This window comes from Mirounga leonina, unplaced genomic scaffold (assembly GCF_011800145.1).
Source record: "Mirounga leonina isolate KUSES-001 unplaced genomic scaffold, KU_Mleo_1.0 Mir_55, whole genome shotgun sequence".
Taxonomy (NCBI): Eukaryota; Metazoa; Chordata; class Mammalia; order Carnivora; family Phocidae; genus Mirounga; species Mirounga leonina.
Genome location: NW_023270816.1, coordinates 1,358,628 through 1,383,063, shown reverse-complemented (window position 1 = coordinate 1,383,063; position 24,436 = coordinate 1,358,628). Strand labels below are relative to the sequence as shown.

Sequence of the window (24,436 nt, the reverse complement as noted above, 5' to 3'; positions counted from 1 at the left end):
GTCTGCTTCTCCCTCTGGCCCTCCCCCATCTCATGCTCTCTATCTCATTCTCTCTCTCAAATAAATAAAATCTTAAAAAAAAAAAAAAAAAAAGAATCGTGAAATCTTAGCGCTGGTTAAATCCCTGGACGTGACGGAAGGCTGATCAGGAAACGGAGCTGCAGGGTCTCGAACCCTGCTGGCCCTGGGCTCGCGGCGCCATCAGCAACCGCTCACTGCCTCCTACCGTCAGAGCCGAGCACTGTTCCAGGCAGACGCAATATTCAAGGGCGGCGACCGTCACCTTGGGGCAGGCAAACGGCCCAACCTGGAGGCGGCCTGGGAGGACACCACCCCCGGGGCTGGGGTGGGGACACCCCCGTGCAGCCACCACGTTTTCCTTGCGGGTCGGTGGGGGAGGAGAGAGGGTTTGGGGTCCGCGGCCCTTCCCGGGACCAGTATTCAGAACGCACAGGGAGACGTGGTAGCGGAACCTTTCTCCTCCGCCTCGCTCTCGCTTCCCCCCCGGAACCGGTTGGCGTCGGACCCAGTGGTGGAGGCTTATAAACATGGAGACAGCCGGTGCCGGGCCTGGGCCGCCGTCCTCTGGTCTCGACACTCCGGGATCCCCAGACGATCGGCTTTTCCTGGTGAAAGGTGTGGTGTGGTGAGGTGCTGGTGTCGGGGCGAGCTCTTCCGGGGCCTGCGCTGGAGCCGCCATTCCCCGCCCTGGGAGACCTTCCCTTGGGTTGCCCCTGAGTTGAGCTGGTGGGGATCGGCCAGTCAGGGGTCGTGCGGGGTGGAGTCTCCCCTGAGCTGTGTGCTGTATTTCCCCCATCCCCTCTATAGTTTCTCTCGTGCCTTCCCCTACCTTCCACTAGCTTGTTTTCCTCCCCGGGAGAAACTTCAAACCGTCCCCGGGAGGAGGGGAAGGGGCCCTGGGCCAACTCTCAGCACTTGGGAACGGTCCCGCAGAACGATCTCAGGAACCAGAGGTCAGGAGGTCACGCAGGTTTCGCACTGCTATCGTTTACCTTTATGGCCAGAGCTGTCTAGCTTTCGTTCTCAAATTTCAAAAGTGACTTAAGATGTAATTTAAATAGTGTCTGGACTTACTTTGGGTACGTCTTCTTAAGGTGTTGTGTTTTTTTCCCTCTCTCTCTTTAATCTCTCTCCTCCCCCTCCACGCCCTACCCCCAAAACTCTTGGCAGGTGGAGTTTTCCTTGGTACTGTGGCTGCAGCAGGAATGCTAGCCGGATTTGTTACAACATTATCATTGGCTAAAAAGAAGAGCCCTGAATGGTTCAATAAGGTTTGTGACACGGAAATCCATTTATAGCACTGTTATTGTTTACAGATAATTGGCAGCTGTTGTGCATAGGAGAAGTCAATAAAATGTTGGTGGCCTTTCATATTGTTTTAAGAAGTAAACCTATATACATCTCATAGATTCAGGAAATGTACAAATTAATCAGTGGTCTTTATTTTCATTTAGAAAGAAGTATTTAGGGACTCCTGGGTGGCTCAGTTGGTTAAGTGTCTGCCTTCAACCCGGGTCATGATCTCGGGGTCCTGAGATCAAGCCCCATATGGGGCTCTTTCCAGTGGAGAGCCTGCTTCTCCCTCTCTGTGCACTCTCTCTCTCAAATAAATAAATAAAATCTTTAAAAACGAAAGAAAAAAGAAAGAAGTATTTAGTTATGTGCTTTCTTTTTCTTAAATTTTAGCAGAACAAGACTTTGAAAGCTCATCCAGTACATTTCCTATTCACAACATGACTAAGTCTAAATCTGGGTAATAACCTATCAGTTGTAAGAGGCCCCGGTATTTTATGTACCACTAAGGGAAAAAAAATGATGCCAGTTAAATTCTTGACACAATGCTGATTGCCAGAGGCATTTCTATTTATTTATTTTTTTAAGCTCTCCACCCAGATCAAGAGTCTCATGTTCTATTGACTGAGCCAGCCAGGCGCCCCACCAGAGGCCTTTCTATTTCAAAAATGTTCAATTGTTGAAGTAAAGTGCATCTTATCATTGATGAAAAACATGGATCAGCTCCTTGAGCCCAGAGATCACACGTGCTTTGTGCTGCTTCATCCCCACTCCCCAGAAAAGTGCCTGACACATAAGTGCTCAATCAGTTTGGGTTGAATGACCATAAGCTTCTTAAGGCAGAAAATTCTTAACTCCATGAGCAAGATTGAGTAATCACTCATGTGGTCATACCCCAGCTGTTGAGGATTGTTTCTTCTCATTGACTTGTAGACTTGCAGGTACTTGTTAGCATGTGTTGTCCTGTCTCTGCCCTCTCCATCCCGTATCGTTTATTTAGCCATCATTTCATTGCTTCAGATGTTAACTTGGGATCTTTTATGTGTCAGGCACTGTGCTAGCTCGGTGCAAGAGATAACAAAAATGAACCAATGCTTGCCCTTCAGGAAGCTAGCATCTGTGCAGGAGGAGACAGATATTAAATATTGATGCAGTTAACTATATAATTATAATTTGATGTTTGCTTGGAAGAAGAGTGTTATGTGAAACATCGTAAACTAGTCGAGTTCCCTTTCCACTTACATTTTTAATAATCTGATATCATACTTAAGCACTGTAGATACTGTAAAGGAAAAAGACCACATTTAAGGTGCTTTTGTTCTCCATCTGAATACTCAAGGCTTAAATGGAGCTACCCAAATCACTGTGATGAACCCTGTGGTCATTTTCACCCTGTATTATAGAATATTTTCAGTGCAGAACTCTATCTTGTAGAAGGAATCAGTAAAGCCTAACTGATAGTGATGCTTTAACAGTAGAATTTGCATTCATTTCTAAGCCTGAATTACCAGGTTAACCTTTGGGTCACAGACCTTTCTGAGAATCTGATGAAAGCTAGGGATTCTCAGGAAAAAAAAAACAACTCATACCCACATTTACAACTTGGCATTCTGTTTTGTGGTTCTAAGATTTGATGGTCACACATTTCCTATCAAACACGGTGGTTGTCAGGCTGTGGGCCATAGAACCCTAGGGATCCTTGAGACTCTTTGGGGGTCTGTAAAGTCAAAACTATTTTCCTAGTAATAGCGAGGCATTTGCACTAACGGTATAGAAGCACGTGGGGTGAGAGTGCTGGAGCCTTAGTGGAATCAAGGTGGTGGCACCCAAATGTACCGGCAGGCCTGGTGGTCTTCACTACCGTGCATCTGTAGTTAAAAAAAAAAAAAAAAAAAAAGCCCTCATTGCATAAGAATCTCCTTGTTACAGCAGTAGAATTACTGATTTTATTAAATCTTAACCCTTGATTATACCTCTTTACTAATCCACGTGAAGAAATGGGAAGTACGCATAAAGCCTTTCCGATTTATATCAAAGAAAGACGTTTTTCTCCAGGAAAAGCAATGGTGTGATTAAATTGCATGCTGAACTAGCTGCTTTTTTTCCCCATGTACTAACGTATTTTATTTGAAAGAGGAACTGACAGACTATAGTTATTCAGAAGTGGGTATTTGACAGACATTTTCTTCAAAATGAACAAAATGAGCCTGTGTCGTCTCTTCAAGCAAGCACTTGTCAGTATTTGTTGCCAATGATAAAATTGGAGCTTGCAAGTGAAAATTAAATCTTAGGATTTAAAATCTGGTTGGGTCTCAGGTATCCCAATACTTGTATCTGCCATTGTCAGCTTAATAGGTACTCAATACGTAAAGGCTTTTCTGATGAGACTGGTGGTAGCGTTCATGATGTGAAATTTTAAATGTTTAATAAATGGTGTCAACATTGGAAAGATCTGCATAACTTGGTAAATCAGTATTTTCTGAATGATCATAATGCATGGATAAAAGGTCCATTAGAAATACAAAATAGACTAATGGATTTTAATGTAACAAAGTACAAAAAACTCATCGGTGTGACTTCAGATCCCAGAGTGCATGCCGCTATTTGGGAAGTTTTGGTGAAGCATCAAAGAAGGAAGGCTATTAAAATACTTGTCCCTTTTCCAACCACAGATCTCTGTAAGGCTGGACTTTATGCAGATTCTTCAATCAAAAAACATATTGCAACAGATTGAATACAGAAGCATTTATGAAAATTCATCTGTCCCTTGTTAAGCCAAACATTTAAAAGATTAATCAAAATGTAAAACATTGCCTCCTTGCACTAAATTCTTTTGTTTTGTAAGGTAGCTGTTTCATAAAAATAGGTTTATATATATATTTTTTAAATTTATTTGTCAGAGAGAGAGAGAAAGCATAGCAGGGGAAGCAGCAGGCAGAGGAAGAAGCAGGCTCCCTGCTGAGCAAGGAGCCTGATGTGGGACTCGATCCCAGGACCCTGGGATCATGACCAGAGCCGAAGGCAGACGCTTAACTGACTGAGCCACCCAGGCGTCCCAAAAGTAGGTGTATATTAATCTATACTGGGTTTATTTGTAAATGAATTAATACTTAAAATTTAAGAATTTCTTAGCTTTAATTTCTAAAATATTAATTATTATTAAGTATAGGCCACATAATCAGAAATCTTTGGGATCCAAGTATAAATGGATCCTGAGACCAGGAAGTTTGAGAACCAGTGTTCTGGATGGTTAAATATGTTGTGTAAAGTTCTGCCTCCCCTCTGGGGAAACATCTGAATTAGAGCATTACCATTGATCCAGACTCTGTTTGAGAGGCTCAGAGGTTCTGGAGCATTTAATGCATTTACACTTAGCAAGCACCAGTTTAAGAATACCACTTAGGCAGTGTACTGCCTGGCAGTTTTCTCTGACATTAATAGTGATAATAATATCTAGCATTTGAATGCTTACCATGTGCTACCTGCTGTTTTAAGGGTTGGGGTTCATTGAACCCCCATCACAACCCCATGAGATGCTGTTATTATGTTGCCCCCATTAAACTGAGGCACTGATGGATTAAACAATTTGCCCACCGTGGCACTCTTTCCATCTTTGATTATTTTTGGAGAAGAAATTACACTATTTTTAGCAATTTTTTATTTAAATAGATTTCTGTCCACTGGCTTGGAATCTAGACATTAACTATAATACAGATTCAGATTGCAACTCAGGACTTTAAAAATGATCAGCTTTTAGTTGGGGACTGCCTACATTGCTATTATTTCAGGAGGATGGTCATCATGTCTTTAAAGTCTTAACTGCATTGTCTTAGCTGAGTATCAGGCTAGAAAACTGGGAATGGAACGGCAGTAGTAAGTGCTGAACGAACATTCATTTTTTTTTGTCCTTCATTGAATAAACAGAGGAAGGTGTAAGCTAAGGTGGCTTTTAAAAGCACATGTACGTATGTAACACATATATAATTTCTGTCCTTCCCAAGGAAATAAGGAATTTTTTAACTTAAGTTTCTAAAATAAAATTTAGGCACTTAAGTTGACCCTGGTTTAATAATATTTGGTTAACGTTAACTGCTTCTGGATGAAAATTCAGGCCAGTTAGAAGTTAGTGAATTTATATGAGATCTGTGATATCTAGAGAACCACTCTGAAATTACAGCAACGTGAGAAAAGGGTTAAGAGAGTTTGTTTTGATCATAGAAAATAACTAAAGAAACATCTCTTGAAAATCTGGTTGGGTCTCAGGTATATTACAAACAAGTGTTAAGTCAGCAAATAATATCTTCTGGGTCAGGGCATGGTGCGAGACATGAAAATACAGGTAAACCAAGTGTTTCTGTGTGCCACCAATAACATTCATAATCATAGCACACATGCTACAAACCTTTATTCAATGGGTTGAGCAATATAAAGAAAATTATTCTAAAAAGGGAAAGGCTTGAGTAAATGGAAATTTGTTTCCAGAAGAAAGACCAAACATAAATTTGCTATCTTATCACATTAGCTAATCAGTTTGATGACATTGTAATGAAAATGCCAATGAATGGGACTCAGAGAAATCTTGACAGAATGTTTTAGGGCTTTTCTGGGAGAATTAATAGGCAAAAAACAGCAAAGAAAAGTTTTGGAAAATATAATCAGTAATCGGTGCTTTCAGTGATGGGGTGGATATTCCCTTTTGAAGCATGCATTGCATTCCTATTCTTCTCTAGTCAAGTTTTCATGCTGATAGTCTGAAAGTTGTTCAGTTATTATGGTATAGATTTTTACCTTAATATGATACCTTGAAACCCAAGAGGAGAGTCATTGTTTATTTTCTAGTTTCTCATGAATAGCTGCCATAAGCTGGGTTTCTACTATGTGCCCTGCATTTTGCATATGTATTTAAAAGTCTTTGTAGTGACTTAGATTAGCTCACCTCTTTGAGGAACCCCTCCTTAAAGCTTCCTCTAATTGCAACAACAGATTAGGTATCCTCCTCTGGGACTATGGTGCCCTATGTGTATAGTTCTATTGTCGCACATTCCATTTAGATCATAATTAACTTTTATGTGTCTGTGTCCTCCTCCCCTCCCCCCATTGACTGGGATCTTTAGTCAGAAAGAAGTTACTCTATTTGCCTTTTTCTCTCCAATACCTAGCACAGCTCCTGGCAAGGCCCTGAGTACTCAAATATCTGTCAGTCAGAGAAGGGGTGACTTCTCTGCAGTTACTAAGTAGCAAAGCTTCTTTTTGGACTTCAGTTCGTCTGGCTTCCCAAAATTACGGTGACATTCAGAGTCATGAGTTTCAAACACTCCTGAAATAATTACTTTTTCCGAACTGATGATTTTTCCTCTCTGTCTTCATTGCAGGGAAGTATGGCCACAGCTGCCTTACCAGAGAGCGGGTCTTCCCTTGCCTTGCGAGCCCTGGGTTGGGGCTCACTTTATGCATGGTGCGGGGTTGGTGTGATCAGCTTCGCAGTCTGGAAAGCTTTAGGAGTTCACAGTGTAAGTAACTACAGTCCTGTAATTGGTATCTGGAATGTTTATTCCACTTTCTGTGGTCTAAATATGCCTGATTTTCAAGAAGTGTGTGTGTGTGTGTGTGTAATTTATACCCCAAGTTAAAAAGCTGTATATTAGGAATGATTGGCTTTTTTTAAACTACCGGTAGGAAGTTCTGTGGACAAGGCTGCACATGTGTGACAGGTGAGAATTGACGTGGTTTGGAATGGTGGCAGCAAGGGAATTGAGGTAAAGAGGTTCTGGATATATTTTGAAGGTAGAGTCAACAAGGACTTGTTATACGTCGGATGTGAGAGGTGAGAGAATAAATGAAGTCAAGGATCTCCAAGGCTTTTGGCCTGTGAGCAGTTGGAAGATGGATGGGAACCAGTGTGAGAGGAGCAGGTATTCAGGGATAATGCTAGGAGCTCAGTCTGGGGCCTGTGAGTTTGAAATATCTGTTGGATCGCTAAGTGGAGAGTCAAGCAAACAGTTAGATACAGAAGTTTGGAATTCAGAGGAGAGGTACAAGGTCAAGATGTAAATTTGAGACTCTTCAGTATATGGGTAGTGTTCAAAGCCAGGAGACTAGGTGAGCTCACCAAGGCATTGAGCTCACCAAGGAGCTCTGGGCACTCCCAAGGTTTAGAGGTTGGGAAATATGGAGCAAATTAGCAAGGGAGATTTCCCTACTAAAGGAGAAAATCCAGGAGAACCGGGAGAATGGTGACTTGGACACCACGTGAAGAAGGTGTATGGTGGGTTTAAATCATGTAAGATGAGACTCAGGAGTTTGCCAAGTTAGCCTTGATGGCAGTCCTTGGTGGGTAAAGCCTGGGTGGAGTGGATCCAAAAGAATGGAGGAGATTGTATATACAGGCATGTCTTGAGTTGTGCTTTACAGGGAAAGAAAGAGATGGGGTCATAGCTGGAAAGGGGACTGAGATCAAGAGAGGTGTTTTTTTGTTTGTGTTTTTGTTTTTAATTTGGGAGAATTAATAGCATGTTGAGTATGCTGATGGGAGTGATTCTGTAGACGGGGAAATTGCAAGGGAGGGGGGAGTGATAAGTAATATAATTATTATAGGCATTACTGAATTTTTTATATTTGTTTTAATCATAACTGAACATAGGCATTATTGTACTTTTCACTCAAAGTATACTGATAGATAGATGTTGCTTTTCTTCTAGTCCGACTAACCTTTATTTTTAAAGTAACTTTGCTGCTAGTAATTGTTTATAACAATAAAGTTGTGTTTACTTGGAAAAGTTAGAAAACCCATGACTGAAGATTTTGGATGATTTTTGTTGTTAACCTCAGTTTTGCTTTTGACCAGTATAAAATCTCCTTCCATTGCAGGCATTGTACCAGACATTTTAGGCATAGCAGATTATTTAATCTTCACAATAACTATGAAGCAGTTAGTAATATCCCCCATTTTATAAATGAGGAAATTGGGTCTCAGAGAGGTTAAGTCACTTGTCCGAGATCACACAGCTTGTCATTGACAGAGTCAAGATTTGGATCCAAGTCTGATAGTCTTTGGAACCTAGATTTTTTTTTCCAATGTTACCTCCCCTAGCTAAGATTGGAAATAAATGAGTAGTTGGAAGGAGCCAGAATGAGGAGGTAGGAGGTAGTAAATTCGGTTTTGATGGTGATGTGATCCACACATTCTTGATAACTTGACAGGTTTTCCTGGGTATCTTCAATGTGGGCCTCATCTCCCAACATTGTAATTAATATCAGTCAGGGCCATTCTTTCCTCATAAAAGAGAAGGTCTCCTTTTAGCCTTCATCTCAGTAGACAAATGCTTAGGGCATAATGGTAAAGCAGGATTCATTTGTATATATAATATGAGAGCAGTTATTTGAAAACAGGTGGAAAAAACAGGGGAAATATGCCCGGTATAAATGTGTGGATGAATTATGGGGGGTGTGGGAGTGAATTTTTTTTTTTTTACTTTTCTGTACGTTCTTAAATATGTATTGCTTTAACAGTAATACTACCTTTAAAAAAAATAGTGCTGGATTTTATTTTTTATTAATTTATGCTAAAAATGAAGCACAGCTGCCTAGAAGTTCACAAAACTTCTTTGACTACATGTGACATTTACTTGAGGGCATGAAATAATAATAAGGTTATTAAGCTTTTAGTTTCTATAAAAATGGTGGTCTGTTAGCACTTTATACTGACTCCATGGAATTGTTAGGTGATGTTTCCAGAACTTAGTAATGTAGGTCATAAACTGAGTAATAAAGTTTTAAGATATTTTAAAATATAAATAGCCTTTGAATGAGAAGAGTCATAATGAATTGATCCAAATTTTCATAGACCAACAAAGTAAAGATATTTAGATTAAGTTATATGCTCAAGAAGTTGGGCTTTATGGACTATCCGGTGCTATTCTAGTTTCTAGAATGTGAACTTCTTTGTTTTATGGCCTAAATAAAATAGTTGGGCAAGAAAAATTATTTTCTGATTGGCACTACTGAATACAAGGACACTTGGAATCTTTTTATATCTTCATGTCTTTAACTAAAACATGAGAATACAAGTGTACTGTCCCCCTACCTGTAGGTCATTAGGAATATCAGTTTGATATCCATATCTGAGAAGTCTCACAGAAAAATGAACTACTGATAGTTTTTCAAGGGCACACCTTTTGAAAGCAGTAGTGTTTATTAATTAGTTCATTCAAAAGACATTTGTGGGCCTACCCTGAGCCAGGCACTGTGCCTAGACAGGGCTCCCCAGTAGACCGTTATGGATGCCTTCGGTTTTAAGACTCTCTAAGCAAATTCTTATTATATGACCCACTCTGAGTCTTGTGGAGAGCAGTATTACATTTCAGTTCTCCTTTAGAGAGTTCTGAGGATAATTGTGAGATTGTCCTGAGTCCTGGGAAATGTTATCTTTCCATGACTAAAGAAAACAATCTTAGAAAATGCTGGACAGAAATGGTCCAGGTCTCTGCACTCAATAAATAATTGATATGATTATTCTAGGTAAATTCAGGTAAATCAAAATCAAGCCCAGTGTCAAATAATTGTTGGTAGCAACCTTGAATCATATTAAAGTGTCATTATACACCCAGTTCAAAAAAAAGAAGGGTGCCATCTACTGGCTGAAGGAGAGCAGTTCACATTCCCTATTTTAATTCACAGCTACATCTGCTGGCCTAAACAAGGGCATGATGCAGTGCTTGAAGCTAAGCTCTTCAGTTTCTTAGAAATATTTTGGATTTACACTTTATTCGTAGTTATTATGGAATTTATTTCACATATAACATGTATAATACATCAGATGTAAATTTATATTTTACACAATAGTGTTATCATTTAATTAGAGATTCCAAAAAAAGGAGAGCTAGTGGAGCTATCTTGTCAGCAGACTGAAGCCAGTAGGTGTGCCCAGGATTTAAGGTGGGAGCCTCCCTCCCTTCGTGTACGAACCAGTCCAGATTCAGCCTGGGATCACCTCACCAGTTCCGGCCTGCCAGCATGGTGGGCCAGCAAGCAAGGCCTGATTGCTCAGTATGGATTCACCAATTTCTTTGAATTATGGTATTTTATCATCTGATTATGATTGAGGCAGCATTAATTTTATAACAGTAACTTAATTGTGAAAAGAATGAGCATTTACTATGGGTCTGTGGTCCCCTAATGCAGCTAATGATCCCAAAGGATCCCAGATGATCCTGGGAGACTGCCCTGTTCAGGCCAGGTTCACACCGTGGCAGTATGATTAGATTCTTTTTATTAGGGGCAAATATTTTAAGTTTAGAGTAATTGAAATAAACGCTTGTCAGTGAGTAAATAAGGATCTCTAGAGATAACAACTAGTAATTCCCCAATTATCAAAAGAAAAAACCAGGGCACCTGGGTGGCTCAGTTGGTTAAGCATCTGCCTTTAGCTCAGGTCATGATCCCAATTTCCTGGGATTGAACCCTGTGTTGGGCTCTCTGCTCAGCGGGGAGTCTGCTTCTCCCTCTCCCTCTGCCCCTCCTTCCCCCCTCATTGTGCGTGCTTGCGCGCTCTCTTTCTCTCTCTCAAATAAATTTTAAAAATCTTAAAAAAAACCCACCATGCCACTTAAAATTATTTACATGTTACTCAAACACAAAGACTTAACTTTTGTATCTTTTCTTATACTGAAAGGATTTCTAAAAAGATTGAGCATATTTATGGTTAGACTATTTTGCCTTTTTTTCTCCCCTTAGAAGGAAAAATGTTGGATGTATAAATAATTCCTGATTGATATGACTGGGAGCTTTAGGGCTTATGCCTGTGGACTCATCTCGTTCAACATTTGTTGGAAGTGAGGCTGTCTCAGGGTACGAGTCAGAATCACCATTGCTAACATTTACTGTACCTTGTATTTAATATATTCATGATAACCTGGTATAGTTAGAATTCACAGATAATTTACAGTTGTTGCCCTCAGAGGAGCTAAAATCTCAATAGTGATAAAACCATGAATGAAAACATTTTTAGTTATTGTGAAATACTTTAAATTGTCCAGAGACTTAAATTTAAAAATTAACTTGCAAATAAAGGGGATTTTTAGTTTAGTTTGTTTTTTACCATGTAATTAGAGGTATTTGTTTTTATTTACATATATTGCTTATTTTTAAAGAAAAACATGTTTAGGACCTTTTTTAAAACAAAGATGGCTTTGTGTTTCTTTTGTTAAAATTAGGTACTCATTGTAAAAACAACAATAACAACAACAAAAAGAGTGTAGAAAAGTACAAAAAGGGAAACAAAAATCACCAGAAATCTCACTGAGTTATAATCACTTATTACAATAAAAACATCCCTTCAGACTTTCTATAAGCCTATTCATATAATTGTAGGTAAATGTTTTACTGTTCTATTCTGGAACCTTTTTTCACTGAATAGCCACAAGAACGTCTTTGCACAGTAGACTATATAAATCTCCATCACTTTTAATGGCTACATGGTGCTCCATTATAATTTACTTAATCAGTCTCCTGCCAATAGCATTTAGATTGTAATTTTTCACTATTAAACACCATAGTGAACCTCTGTAGGCATGCATCTTTTTGTACTTTTCTTGGTCAGGAAATTTGTCCTAAAGACAAATGTTATTGTTGAATCCAGGGGTATTTAAAAACTTTTTGATATCCATTGCTAAGCACAAAATGTATACACTTAGAAGATACTGTCAGTGCATACAGGTTTCCTAGCACCCTCGCCATTAGTGGCTTCTTCTACTTTGAAATGTTTGCCAATCTGAGAGATGGAAAATAATCTCTTTCTTCCTTTACTGCATCTCTCAGGGCTTTTATGCAGATAATCTGTGATTGAAGTCTTATACATCTCTCCAGCCTCAGTCGCCTCCTGATCTGCTGATAGAGGTTGCTTCTTGCTCAAGAGCCCAGGCTTCCTTTTCCTTAAGAACAAAAAGTAAAACATGTAAATAAAACACATCTTAAATATTTCTCCAAAAATTGGCATCTGTCTTTCCTATACTAAGATTTTTTTTTAAAGATTTTATTTATTTTTTGACAGAGACAGCGAGAAAGGGAACACAAGCAGGGGGGGTGGGAGAGGGCGAAGCAGGCTCCCCGCCGAGCAGGGAGTCCGATGCGGGGCTCGATCCCAGGACCCTGGGATCATGACCTGAGCTGAAGGCAGACGCTTAACGACTGAGCCACCCAGGTGCGCCGGGTTTACGCTCATTTCTTAATGACCTTATGACTAGCTTTGAGGGCTTTTGCTAATTACAGTAAAATCTCTTTCGACTTTTTGCTAATTTCTGGTAGATCTTGTATTAAATATGTTTATTCCTACACAGTTTTTAAGTTATTCGTCTCAAATGAAGCAACATTTGTAGGTGAATGCTAGAACCACATATGTAAATAAAACTATGAAAAGGCTTAGAAGTTTTTAACATCTGAGATATCTAAGAAGGAAATAGACTGTCAGCTTTGTACTTTTCTTTGGTTTCAGTCAAAGGTTAAAAACAAATCTGTCTCCTGGCAAATCGTTTAATGGTAGCCACTTCTGAGGGATCTGCAGGGGAAGTCTGAAAAGTGACTGAAATATGTCCCTTCTGCGTCCTTGCCTAATCTAATTTGAGAGCTTCCAAACGTCTCTACCAGCTTCTGTCCCCGAAGCAAACTTCAGTTCCTTACTCTGATTACCACAACGTCAGCAGACCCAGCTTCACTTCCACTTGCTGATAGTACTTACTAGAACGCCCAGAACACAGAGTCATCATGATCTTGCACAGATAGTTCTGTCAAGCTGAGGGCCTTCAAACAGTGTAAGCATTGAGGAATATATTCCTGGAATCATTTTTAAATTAATTGGAAGTGGCACTGTGCATCACTTAAATTTAGGTCTGAGGTGACAAGAACATCTCTATAACCCTTATTTCCCATTCACTGCAGCTCTAATGGGCTTGGCATCCGGTGGTAAGAGGCACTCGATGTAATGTGGAAGGGCAATTTGGTGACAGAGAGACCGAATCACAGGGACTTGCTCAGTTTAAAACGGGAGGTAATGACCAAAGTCGTATTTTGTTTTCTGTGGGGGGGGTGTCTAAGGTTGGCCTAAGCCAAGAGGGTGGGGAAAAAAAAAAATTGGCTTTTTTTTGGCATATTGCCAAAATACCTCTTCTAAAAACCCACGAGTTTCCTTTTATAAGTAAAATAGGGCTGCAAGCATTTTATAAAATGGGAATGTGCAACAATTACTAGAAAAGATAAGCTCTGCCATGAAAGCCTTGTTTCAAAGCCTGACACAAATCAGGCTTAATCACCTCAGGAATGTTACCAGCCTTACTCCACTCGAGAAGTATCCTTGATTTCATTTGGGTTTTCTTTTTCTTTGTCCTTATTTCTAATACTGAGCATAGAAAATTGGACTCCCATGAGCAGATCTCTCTAAATAAAGCACTGTGGAGTGAAGACCTGGTAACCTACGCTTCCCCCCTACGCTTTGTTGTGAAAGGTACCTGTTATTGGTTGGTCACTTAGAAATATCTAAGAATCTATAAAACATTTTTATATGTGTATGTTGATATATTTATATATATTATTATTCATTTACCAGTGTACCCGAAAATGAAGTGGTCACTCAAATTGAATTTTCCTAACTGAATAATTTCTAACAATTTTAAGAAGAAATCTTTTTTTTTAATGTGCTATGTATCTTTCCACAATGTAGACTATGCCGAACATAATTTTACTAGGTTTTGATGACTTAGATATATCAGTTATTGTTTGCTTCTTGTGTTAATGGATTCTGGCCTTTTATAGTTCTTTATTCTTTTTGTAATTTTTCTCAATCCTAGTTTGGCTCTTATTTTTTCCTTCCCCTATTCCATTTACTTCTGAAATGCTGCTGCCTTATTTTATACATTTTATGCTAGGTTCCTTGCTTTGCCCTTAAATTTTCTCCTTCACAGGGTCCATCTGCTCTGGTGGCTTCATCCACACACAGAAGGCTGCTAGGTCTGCATCTCTAGTCGACCTCTGAGCTCCTTGCCCATAGACCCACTTGCCTGGACACTGATGCTTGGATGTCCTGCAGGCATCACTTGTGTTCCCACCTGAATGTTATTTACTGCCCCTCACCCCGTCCCCACCCTGCATCCTACTCCTGGATCACTCACGGTGAACGGCAGCGTCATCCATAGAGCTGCCCAGAGAGAAAAGCTGGATTCTGTTCATGACCACACTCTTTCTCACCCCTGTATCTAATCACTCACCAAGTCTTGTTTCTCCCACACTCCCACTGCCATTGTAGTTGGAGGTGTCTCCCTGTCCCAAGATTGTCACGACGGACCTCTGTTTTCCCTGCCTCCAGCCCAGCCTCTCCATAGTCCTTTCTCAACACTTTGCAAAAGGCTCTGGCCTTCATCTTCCCCAGACTTCTCCCTGCATCTCTTCCTCACTCGGCCTTTCTTATGTCACCCTGGGCGAGGTGTCCATGCTGCTCCCAAAGGCCCACCACGGCCATCTGTCAGAGGACCTTGCTCCCAGAATTATCCTCAGCCTTTGCTGAGTGTCAGTTTTCCCTCCACTGCAGTGTGTATGGACATGCTCCAGGTTCTCCCGCCTCTACAGATTCTGTCTTGATGTTCCTCATCTTGCTCCACCTGTCAGCCCGTTTGTCTCCTTCCCTTCCCTAGAAAAGATTTCCTGAGCGATCTGCCGTGGTCACTGCCTGCACTGCCCCACCCCCCCCACTTCAGCCTCTTCCCCAGCTGTGGGGGAAACTGCTGGTCAGGGTCCCCATGTCCTCCGTGTTGCCACACCCGGGTCTTCTCTTCATCACCCCATTACTTGACCTCTCAATGATATTTGGCACGGTTGAGCATTCTCTCCTCCACGAAACACTGTCTCTTGGCTTCTGAGACACCTTCGACCTCACTGGCTATTTTTGCACATCTTTGCTGGCTGCTCCCTGGCAGACCTCTAAACATGGGGCTATCCAGTGGCTTTGTATTTGCACCCTTCAGGTTTCCTTCTGTGCTCGGTCCCTCAGTCCCCTCAACTATAGTCCTCGGCATTTTAAACAATCTGATGTCGGATTTGCCCCACAACTGCACGTTGTACATCATCAGTTGTGTGTCCCAGTGGTACGCCAGCAACCTGTGTCTTATCCAGAACTCTCGGTTTCCTCACCACCTCCCCTCCCGGCTTGCTGCTCCCCTCGTCTTTCCCATTTCAGTCCGAGTCACTCCCATGCCCCCAGCTGTTCAAGCCAGAAACCCAGCAGAGACTCATCCGGGCTTCTCCCATTTCCCTTCCTTCCTTTCATGTCATCTGTGGGCAAGTCCTACTTGTTGGCTATGCTGCTAAACACAGCCTGGCTCCTTTCATCTCCCTCCACCTCCATTCACCTTTTGCCTAGCATAGTGAAAGTTTTCTGGCCTCTCCTCGCCTTCCCCTGAACTTCTCCTCCACACAGCAGCTGGGGATATTTGTAAAGTGTCAGATCATGTCACTCCTCTGAAAAACTCTTCAGTGGCTCCCAGTGAAGAAGTCTCATGGGATGGGGATGCCTGGGTGGCTCAGTCGTTAACCGTCTGCCTTCGGCTCAGGTCGTGATCCCAAGATCCTGGGATGGAGCCCCGCATCGGCTCCCTGCTCAGCGGGGAGCCTGCTTCTCCCTCTCCCTCTGCCTGCTGCTCCCCTTGCTTGTTCTTTCTCCCTCTCTCTCTGTCTCTCTGTCAAATAAATAAAATTTTTAAAAATCTTTAAAAAAAGAAGTCTCACGAGATATAGCTCCACCTGCCCACTGACCTCATCTCACCCAACAGCCACCCCTCCCACACCGCCCCACGGCACACCAGCCTCCCCGCTGAGGGACCTTCCTCCAGCTTTTCTAGGGGACTCCTTTCCCAGGTCTTCGCGTGGTGGCTCTGTGTTGGAATTTAGAGTTTCAACCCAATTCTATTTCATCTCCTCAGAGAAGCTTCCCCAGACCTTCTGGTCTAAAATAAAGTAGCCTCTTTACTCCCACCACCCAGTTCCTCTCTGACAGTATCCTGTTTTCTTCTTTACACAGCACAATTGCAAAATGAAGTTATATTGACCATTTTCTTGTTTTATGTGTCCTCACAAAAAGAATGTAAATTTTAAGAGAATGGAGATCTCATTTGTCTTGTTCATTGTCGTATCCTTAGCACCTGTAAGAGTGCCTAGCACAGAGGATGTGTCCAGTAAACACCTGTTGGATGAAATCTGATCACAGTTTCTGCCATTTCAATGGCTCACTCTTCCCTTGAGAATAAAGTCCAAGTTCCTTGAAATGGTTTGGTCCCTCTGTGATCTGGCTCCTACTTATTCTTTAACCCACTGGTTCTTAATGGGGGCATTTTGACTTCCCCTCCCCACAGAAGAAAGATATTTGGCAACATCCACAGACAGTTTTGGTTGTCATAACGGTGGGAGTGCTGCTGGCATCTAGTGGATAGAGGCCAGGGATGCAGCTCAGCGGCCTGCACTGCACAAGACAGGCCCCACAAAGAGGGATCTGGTGCAAATGTCCGCACTGCTGCGCTCGAGAGTCTGGCTGGTTCTCTGTTGCACTCAGAGTTCTAGCCTTGCTGAAAGGCCATGTTCTTCTAGCCTCTGAGCCTTGTCCTTGCTAATGTCCCCACTGAACACTCCTTCCTCTTCCTACTGTTCTCCTGCTGGCTCTGTTCCTTGCCTAGATGGGGTCTTGAGGCAAACTAATCTCTAGCCGTTACAACAGGGAGTTAATCTGTTCTGGCAGTTGTGAGACTGTAAAGGTAATGTAAGTTTCTATCTTCAGGTAAATTTAAGTTTTTACCTAAATTGAAGGTAACTTCGGTGTACAAACATAGTCTTCATGTCATTTTGTTTAGATGAATAGAACTATTATCAAGGACTGTGGTATTATTTCTATTAATCCAACTGCAGAGAATAATTGGAGTGAATTAATAAAACTGCACCCATGCAGTTAAAGCCCAAATCCATAAAATTTGGTTTTGTCAGTTTTAAGCTACGATTTGGGCTATTTAAACACCTACCAGTGAGTTTTAATTTCTTTGTTTTTCATGTTTTGTGCTTCATTAAAATATTTCCTTTTGAATGATTAATACATGTGGCTCTTTTTTTTTTTTTTAAGATTTTATTTATTTATTTGAGAGAGAGAGAATGAGAGACAGAGAGCATGAGAGGGAAGAGGGTCAGAGGGAGAAGCAGACTCCCTGCCGAGCAGGGAGCCTGATACGGGACTCAATCCCGGGACTCCAGGATCATGACCTGAGCCGAAAGCAGTCGCTCAACCGACTGAGCCACCCAGGCGCCCACATGTGGCTCTTTTAAGTGCATCAAAAATTATGTGTAGATGATGCCTTTAAAGAACAGAAGAAGTGAGATTTGGGTACTTTGTTAGATGAACTTGCCAATTCCTGTTACGATATTTGAATACCATCAATGGAAGTTGACTGCAGTGTTTTGACTTGACAGTCTGCTTTTATCAGGAAACAAAGCTTTGTGGCCCTACTTTTGTCCCTCCCCAGCATTCCTAGTATCACGGACAAAGGAAAATGCTTTAAGGTGCTCGTATTTGTAAAGACCCCCACACAAGGATTACAAAGTTATATAGATTTTAGTATAAGAGCAATAGAAGCACAGCCCACTAATTCGTCTTAAAACTACAATTTGCATTTTATGATTTTTAAATCACTCAAAGAAGACTTTTAAAATAATTATGTTTATATAATGCTCTGCTTGCTGGTGAGTTTATAGCTTACAATATTAATTAATACTGCTTTCATTGCAGCTTCTCTCTCGCTTTTTTTTTTTTTTTTTTCGTATCAGGAGTTTTGTGCAGTGGTTATTTTTTAAAAACTTTCCAAAGAACAAAACATTTTTTTTTTAAGAATGAAAATATTCTCTCTGGCATTGCATATTTGTTTTACTGTGTTTCTAGCACTGTAGAATTTCTTTCTTTTTGTATGTTCTGACTTGGTAGGTATTGGCTTTGGCTTTGAAAACAGTTAAATCTTTTAGCTTATCCATATCTTTATCTGAAATTTATACATCAGCCTTGCTAAGAAACCCCAAACAGGCACTACACATTTTACCTACCCCTTAATTTAGAACTTTGGCACCAGGCGGATTGTCCAGCTGTGCCTTCCCATTACTCTCACCTTTCTGCCCTCTAGCCTTACTTCACTGGGTTCTATACTCGTTCTTTTCTACCGTGAATATTTACTGAATTCACTCACCAAGCTCTGTCCTAGAGGGTAGTGATAGGCTCTAAATACAAGGTGATCTCTTTGGAATGACAAATTCCCAAGTAATTACATTTAATAACGTGTGATAAGTCCTACAATGGAGAGGGGTACAAAAGACTCTGGTGGCGTAGGATTTTTAAAAGTCACTTCTGCTTGGGGGATTGAAGACTGAGAGGATGGAATACTTGAACCAGACTCCTAGATAGGAAAAGGGCAGGGGAGCTGGGGTGAGAGTCCACGCAGCAAGAATAGAATGACTTACTTGCAGCCATTGCTGGTCCAGAGACTTGCTGGTCATCTTCATTTCCTGCTTCCTCCCTCCTAAGTGATATAATCAAGCATAATCCTGCCATCAGCTATAATATTATGCTGTATTTTGAATAGATAATTTGAGTTAGGTTTTCCATTCAAAAGGAATAAAGAGAGGGCGCCTGGGTGGCTCAGTTGGTTAAGTGACTGCCTTCGGCTCAGGTCATGATCCTGGAGTCCCGGGATCGAGTCCCACATCGGGCTCCCTGCTCAGCAGGGGGTCTGCTTCTCCCTCTGCCCTCTTCCCTCTCGTGCTCTCTGTCTCTCATTCTCTCTCTCTCAAATAAATAAAATCTTAAAAAAAAAAAAATTAAAAAAAAAATTAAAAAAAAAAAGGAATAAAGAGCCACCGAAGACAGGTCATTAGGGAGCTGTCTGGCTGTATTTATTTAGCTTTGCACATCTTTGAGTAGACCTAAATCTGCTGTGGAGGTCATGTACATCTCTTTGTCTTTCTTAGTTCTTCCCTTCTTATCTCAAGACTTACTGTAAATAAAAAGCTGCTTTGTTTGAGGTATTTTTATTTTGGAGAGTGTTATTTTCTCAAAATTGATTTAGTTGTGGCTAAGGGGAAAAACTGAAGAGGCAGCTGTCAGAGATTTTATTTCTGAAGAGGTTCAAACTCTAGAAAGAAAATTACTTTAGAAAGAAGTCATCTAGCTAAGAGTCTTTATGTGCTTGAATTTCATCCTCAAGAACACTTATCTTAGAAAATGACTTGACTGGTCAAGGAATCATTATAGGAAGAAGGTGGGAACAGGCATCAGGTTAAAACATTTCAGTTATGAATGGGATAAAAGAAACCATCAAAAGTTGGTCTTTTAAAAGGATCCCTCTAAGATGTTAGCCATCATTAAATAAAGATGATCATTTTAAAAATTCCAGTTTTCAGTTTGACAAATGGTTACCATAAGTCTGACCACCATTGTGGAGAGGACTCAGGTATGTGGTGCTCTCACCATGGTGTGTGTCATGGAGCTTGTGACCCCATACTCTCTAAATGGGGAGTCTGGTCCCTGCTAGAGTGCCGAGTCACACTGAAACAGGATTGCAAGAACTCCAGTAATAGCCACACTTTTCCAGCCCTCACCAACTCCTTTGCTTATTATTCCTGTCTTTCTGGACGGCATTTCAGTGGCGGAAAGAATAAGAATAGCTTTCCAAGGCCAAAATATGAAATATTCATTTTGTCAAGATTTGGTGTTCTGAAACTGAAATGCTTTTGCTTGTTTGTTTGTTTTCTGACTGGGAGGGGGCTGTGAATGCTAAGAGCCCTATTAAGGAAGAGCATATTGCTTGCTTAGAAGGAGAGGAGAACTTTGAGGAATGATTATATGGTCAGAATTCTATTTACAAGTGGGGAGAAAGTGCCATTATTTTTATTTGGACTTTTGTAGTTTACTGGGTTTATTAGAGGATATATATTTCATCAGATGTAAAGCTGCTATCTTCTTAGTAACTTCCAAGGAAGTTCATTAAGACTGACCAGAGAAATGCAGAGGAAGGCAAGGTATACTGATGCCCTGTTGTGCACTGGCTAATATTTGTTTTACTGTTTTAATCAGTTATCTGATTTGTGCGTTGGCCAAAATTTGCCATTTTAAGGACATTTAAGATCTGTCTTCATTTTAATAGAAGGCTATCGCCCCACCTGTCGACTTGAGAAGTCGTTTTTAATCAGGACTCTGAATCACAGGCTTCCCTTTGGCATGAGAAAGAAGTAACAGCGTCTCGCCGTGAGTTTTCGCTGTTGGACTAGCTAGCGCACAGTCGGCCACTTCACCTGTTGTCAGCTGCTGTGACTTCCCCACGGCTGTGGGTCACGGTCGTGACTGCTACAAAGGCAGTGGGACCTTTCCAAATAGAAAGTTCTCAAATTGGATACAACATAAAACAGGAGCCCCCCTTCTCCTACAGATGCAGAGAAATGGTGAAGGCGACCGTTTGGAGACAGAGCACACACACCTTATTCTTCCCGGCAGGGATACCGTTCAGAAAACTTAACCCTATTTTTATCTGTACTTATTGGGATTATTTTTACTTGGCATCTGTAGCAAAAATAGAAAATCAGTAATCCCAGGGATCTGTGTTGAGCCATCATACACGGTAAAGATTGCAGAGAATTCGTGTTTATAAGACGTTCACTCCAGAATTCATTTGCTAGCGAAGCCCTTTTCCCACCCCACTCCGAGGCGAGTACTTTCCTGGGGGCCCTTGAGATGCCCCGCGGGCTGGCCGCCAAGCGCAGCCGCAGTAGGGGCTGCGGGGCCCTCCGACACCACGGCCTCGCGCAGCCGCAGTAGTGGCCTGAGGGGCCTCCCAACAGCCACGGGCTTGCGCAGCCGCAGTAGCAGGCGGAGGGGCGTCTAACGGTTACCCGCCGCCTTCCTTCACGCCTCAGAGCTTGTCTGTCGCTTGCTTCGGTTCTCTTCCTCCGTGTCTGGAGTAAGTGGCCATGAGATGGGCAGTGGGAGTCCTGCGGGCCGGCCGGAGAGTGGGCGCTGGGAGAGTGAATCCACCGTGTCCCCGCCGGCCGGCGGGCCTCCCGCTCACGGGCGCCTGGGCCGTCACCCCCGTGTCCAAGATGGCAACCGTCAAGTGTGAGCTTATCGAGAATTTTACTTCCGAGGAGGCCGTTCATCACAACAAGGTCTCCATTATAGGAACCGGGTCGGTTGGCATGGCCTGTGCTGTCAGCATCCTGTTAAGGGGCTTGACCGATGAACTCGCCCTTGTGGATGTCGATGAAGACAAACTGAAGGGTGAGACCATGGATCTTCAGCATGGCAGCCCTTTCGTGAAAATGCCGACTATTGTGTCCAGCAAAGATTACCTGGTCACTGCGAACTCCAGCCTCGTGGTCATCACAGCAGGGGCACGCCAGGAAAAAGGGGAGACACGCCTTAATTTAGTCCAGCGAAACGTGGACCTCTTTAAATTAATGATTTCCAGCATCACCCAGTATAGCCCTCGCTGCAAAATGATTGTTGTTTCCAATCCAGTGGATATATTAACTTACGTGACCTGGAAGTTGAGTGAATTTCCCCGAAACCGTGTTATTGGAAGCGGTTGTAATCTGGACACTGCCCGTTTCCGTTTCTTGATTGGGCAGAAGCTTGGTATCCACTCGGAGAGCTGTCATGGGTGGATCCTTGGAGAGCATGGAGACTCGAGTGTTCCTGTGTGGAGTGGAGTGAACGTCGCCGGTGTCCCTCTGAAGAATCTGAACTCAGATGTAGGCACAGATCAAGATCCTGAGCAGTGGAAAAATGTCCACAAAGATGTGATTGCTAGTGCCTATGAGATTATTAAAACGAAAGGTTATACTTCTTGGGCCATTGGCCTCTCTGTAGCTGATCTAACAGAAAGTATTTTGAAGAATCTTAGAAGAGTGCATCCAGTTTCCACCATAATTAAGGGTCTCTATGGAATAAACGAAGAAGTATTCCTCAGTGTTCCATGTATCTTGGGAGAGAGTGGTATTGCAGACCTTATAAAGATAAAGCTGACCCCCGAAGAACAGGCTTGTCTGAAGAAGAGTGCAGAAACACTCTGGGAGATCCAGAAGGAGCTCAAGCTTTAAAGCGCTTGGAACTCCCTTTCTGAAGTTACTGAAGGGATAGTAGTTAACAGGGTTTTGTATGTCTAATTTTTTTTAAAAGCTTGAATTTCTAGAAGTTGGAAACAGGAAAGGAAGTAGAGTGAGTTACCTGTTTATTTAGCCCCCCAGCTTTTTTATTTAGTATCCAGATGTCAGGATGATTTTTTCCCCCCACAATTATTAAGTGATTGCATCAAAGGAGGTGTTTTTGTACCACTAATGTACCAGTACTTGCTATGTTGTGTGGTTGCGGTTGCTCTTTGGTCCAAAAAGGATTAGGATGTAGGTGTTTGTGTTACAGAAATGATAATTTTCATTAAGTACATGTTCGTTCTTTCTGGATGGCTTATACTTACTGTGTTCATTTATATACTGTTTTTAAGATGTTGTAATTTCCTCTACAATGTAAAAATAAATGTACATACAGAAGTACTTTCTGTAATGGAGCCGTCAGCTGTCTTCATTCCCCTGTGACTATCAGCTGGGCCTTAAAAAAAAAGGCATTATAAAACGGAGGCTGTGAGTAGGTCCTGTTTGTTGGGGGGGAGGGGCACACACATGCTCGTGTATGGATGCCAGTGAAGCAGGATCATTAGGTTAAAATATGAAAATAGGAGTGATCTGGTTGGTAGCACTTATAAAGTGTTTAATGCAGTAAAATGTAAAGCTTTTAGAAAGAGGCCTGACAGATGGCAAGTGTTACTGTCATTTGTTCAGCAGGGAAAGGAAACATACTTAAATTTTGGAGCTGATAAAAACAAAGCCTGACTAAAATTATTTTAGAACTGGCTCTGAGATCCTGACCTGTTAGCACGTTAAATCAGGAAGCGTGTTACAGACTGTTCTTGTTAGGCCTGGTTTTATCAGCAGAGTGGGCCCTGGCCCTAAGATGCTCCAGGGTCATCCCTGTTGCTCAGTTTACTTCACATTAACAGAAAGCTTTTGTTTTTGAATTTTGCCTTGTTGTTAATCATTGTCATAAAAATTGGTTATTTTAATGAGTACTTCAGAGATTTTATTTCTCAGAAAGTTACACATTCACTTTTTATTCCTAAATCAGTTGACTTTACTATAGATTCTAGACTATGCATGTGATACAGTGTGGGTTTAGGAGAAAGTGAAGCTTCTTATCAGACCTTTACCTAAATGATATACTAATAACTTAGAAAATAAGATTTTTTTTAAAGATCTGTTTATTTTAGAGAGCGAGCCCAAGCAGGAGGGGCAGAGGTATAGGGAGAGAGAATCTCAGGCGGACTCTGCTGAGTACAGAGCCTGACGCAGGGCTCCATCTCACGACCTTGAGATCACGACCTGAGCTGAAGCCAAGAGTCGGATGCTTCACCAGCTGCACCACCCAGGCGCCCTGAGAAAGATTTTTAAATTCATGTTAGCTTTCCTAATGCAATTGAATATTAAATAATATGGTGTGTTCAAACATATCTCAGGATCCATGTGGATATCTGCAGGGCTAAACAAAATTGAAAGGTATCAGCATCTCCTCTCTAAAGTCAGTCCTGGGGCGCCTGGGGGGCTCAGTTGGTTAAGGGTCTGCCTTTGCCTCAGGTCATGATCCCAGGGTCCTGGGATCAAGTCCCACATCGGGCTCCCTGCTCGGCGGAGAGTCTGCTTCTCCCTCTGCCTGCCACTCCCCCTGCTTGTTCTCTCTCGCTCTCTGACAAATAAATTTAAAAAAATAAGCCAGTCCTGCTTGGTTGATAGACCTAGGACAGCAATTCACCCCAAAAAAATGACCCTTTACTATAGTGATCAGAACTCCCATACTATTTTATTGGAAACATCTAGAAATGTTCTGATTACCCAGGAAGTAGTATCATATAATGGGACTAATTGTTGTACTGAGCTCTCTGGAAGTGGGGAGAATGGTGGTTTGGTGGTTCCAGCTGATTCTAAGAGCTATTTAAGCTTAACTGCACAGAGTTTCTCTTCC

The 24,436-nt window shown here is 41.8% G+C and overlaps 2 protein-coding genes across 4 annotated transcripts in view; both read left to right on the top strand.

Moving 5' to 3' along the window:
* The first annotated feature begins 340 nt into the window (after positions 1-340).
* The window catches only part of LOC118001987 (transmembrane protein 242-like), a 29,151-nt gene continuing 5,055 nt past the window's right edge, over positions 341-24,436 (top strand). The window contains exons 1-4 of one of the 3 annotated variants that reach the window (XM_034992206.1): positions 341-636; positions 1,192-1,292; positions 6,687-6,824; positions 20,520-20,605. In XM_034992206.1, the coding sequence (XP_034848097.1) occupies positions 549-636; positions 1,192-1,292; positions 6,687-6,824; positions 20,520-20,561 (369 nt within the window). In that variant the 5' untranslated portion in view covers positions 341-548 and the 3' untranslated portion in view covers positions 20,562-20,605. Of the gene's footprint in view, positions 637-1,191; positions 1,293-6,686; positions 6,825-12,129; positions 12,333-20,519; positions 20,606-24,436 lie in introns of those variants that run through there. The other 2 variants (XM_034992207.1, XM_034992205.1) reach the window with 2 other exon arrangements.
* Positions 6,738-22,927, top strand: LOC118001986 (L-lactate dehydrogenase A-like 6A). Its single transcript, XM_034992204.1, has 4 exons — positions 6,738-6,824; positions 13,246-13,354; positions 13,713-13,807; positions 20,520-22,927. Exon 4 carries the CDS (start codon positions 21,340-21,342, stop codon positions 22,465-22,467), a length of 1,128 nt encoding a protein of 375 aa, XP_034848095.1. The 5' UTR covers positions 6,738-6,824; positions 13,246-13,354; positions 13,713-13,807; positions 20,520-21,339; the 3' UTR covers positions 22,468-22,927.

Coding starts and splice junctions, on each gene's coding strand:
- LOC118001986 (XM_034992204.1), top strand. CDS start 21,340: ATGAGATGGGCAGTGGGAGTCCTGCGGGCCGGCCGGAGAGTGGGCGCT.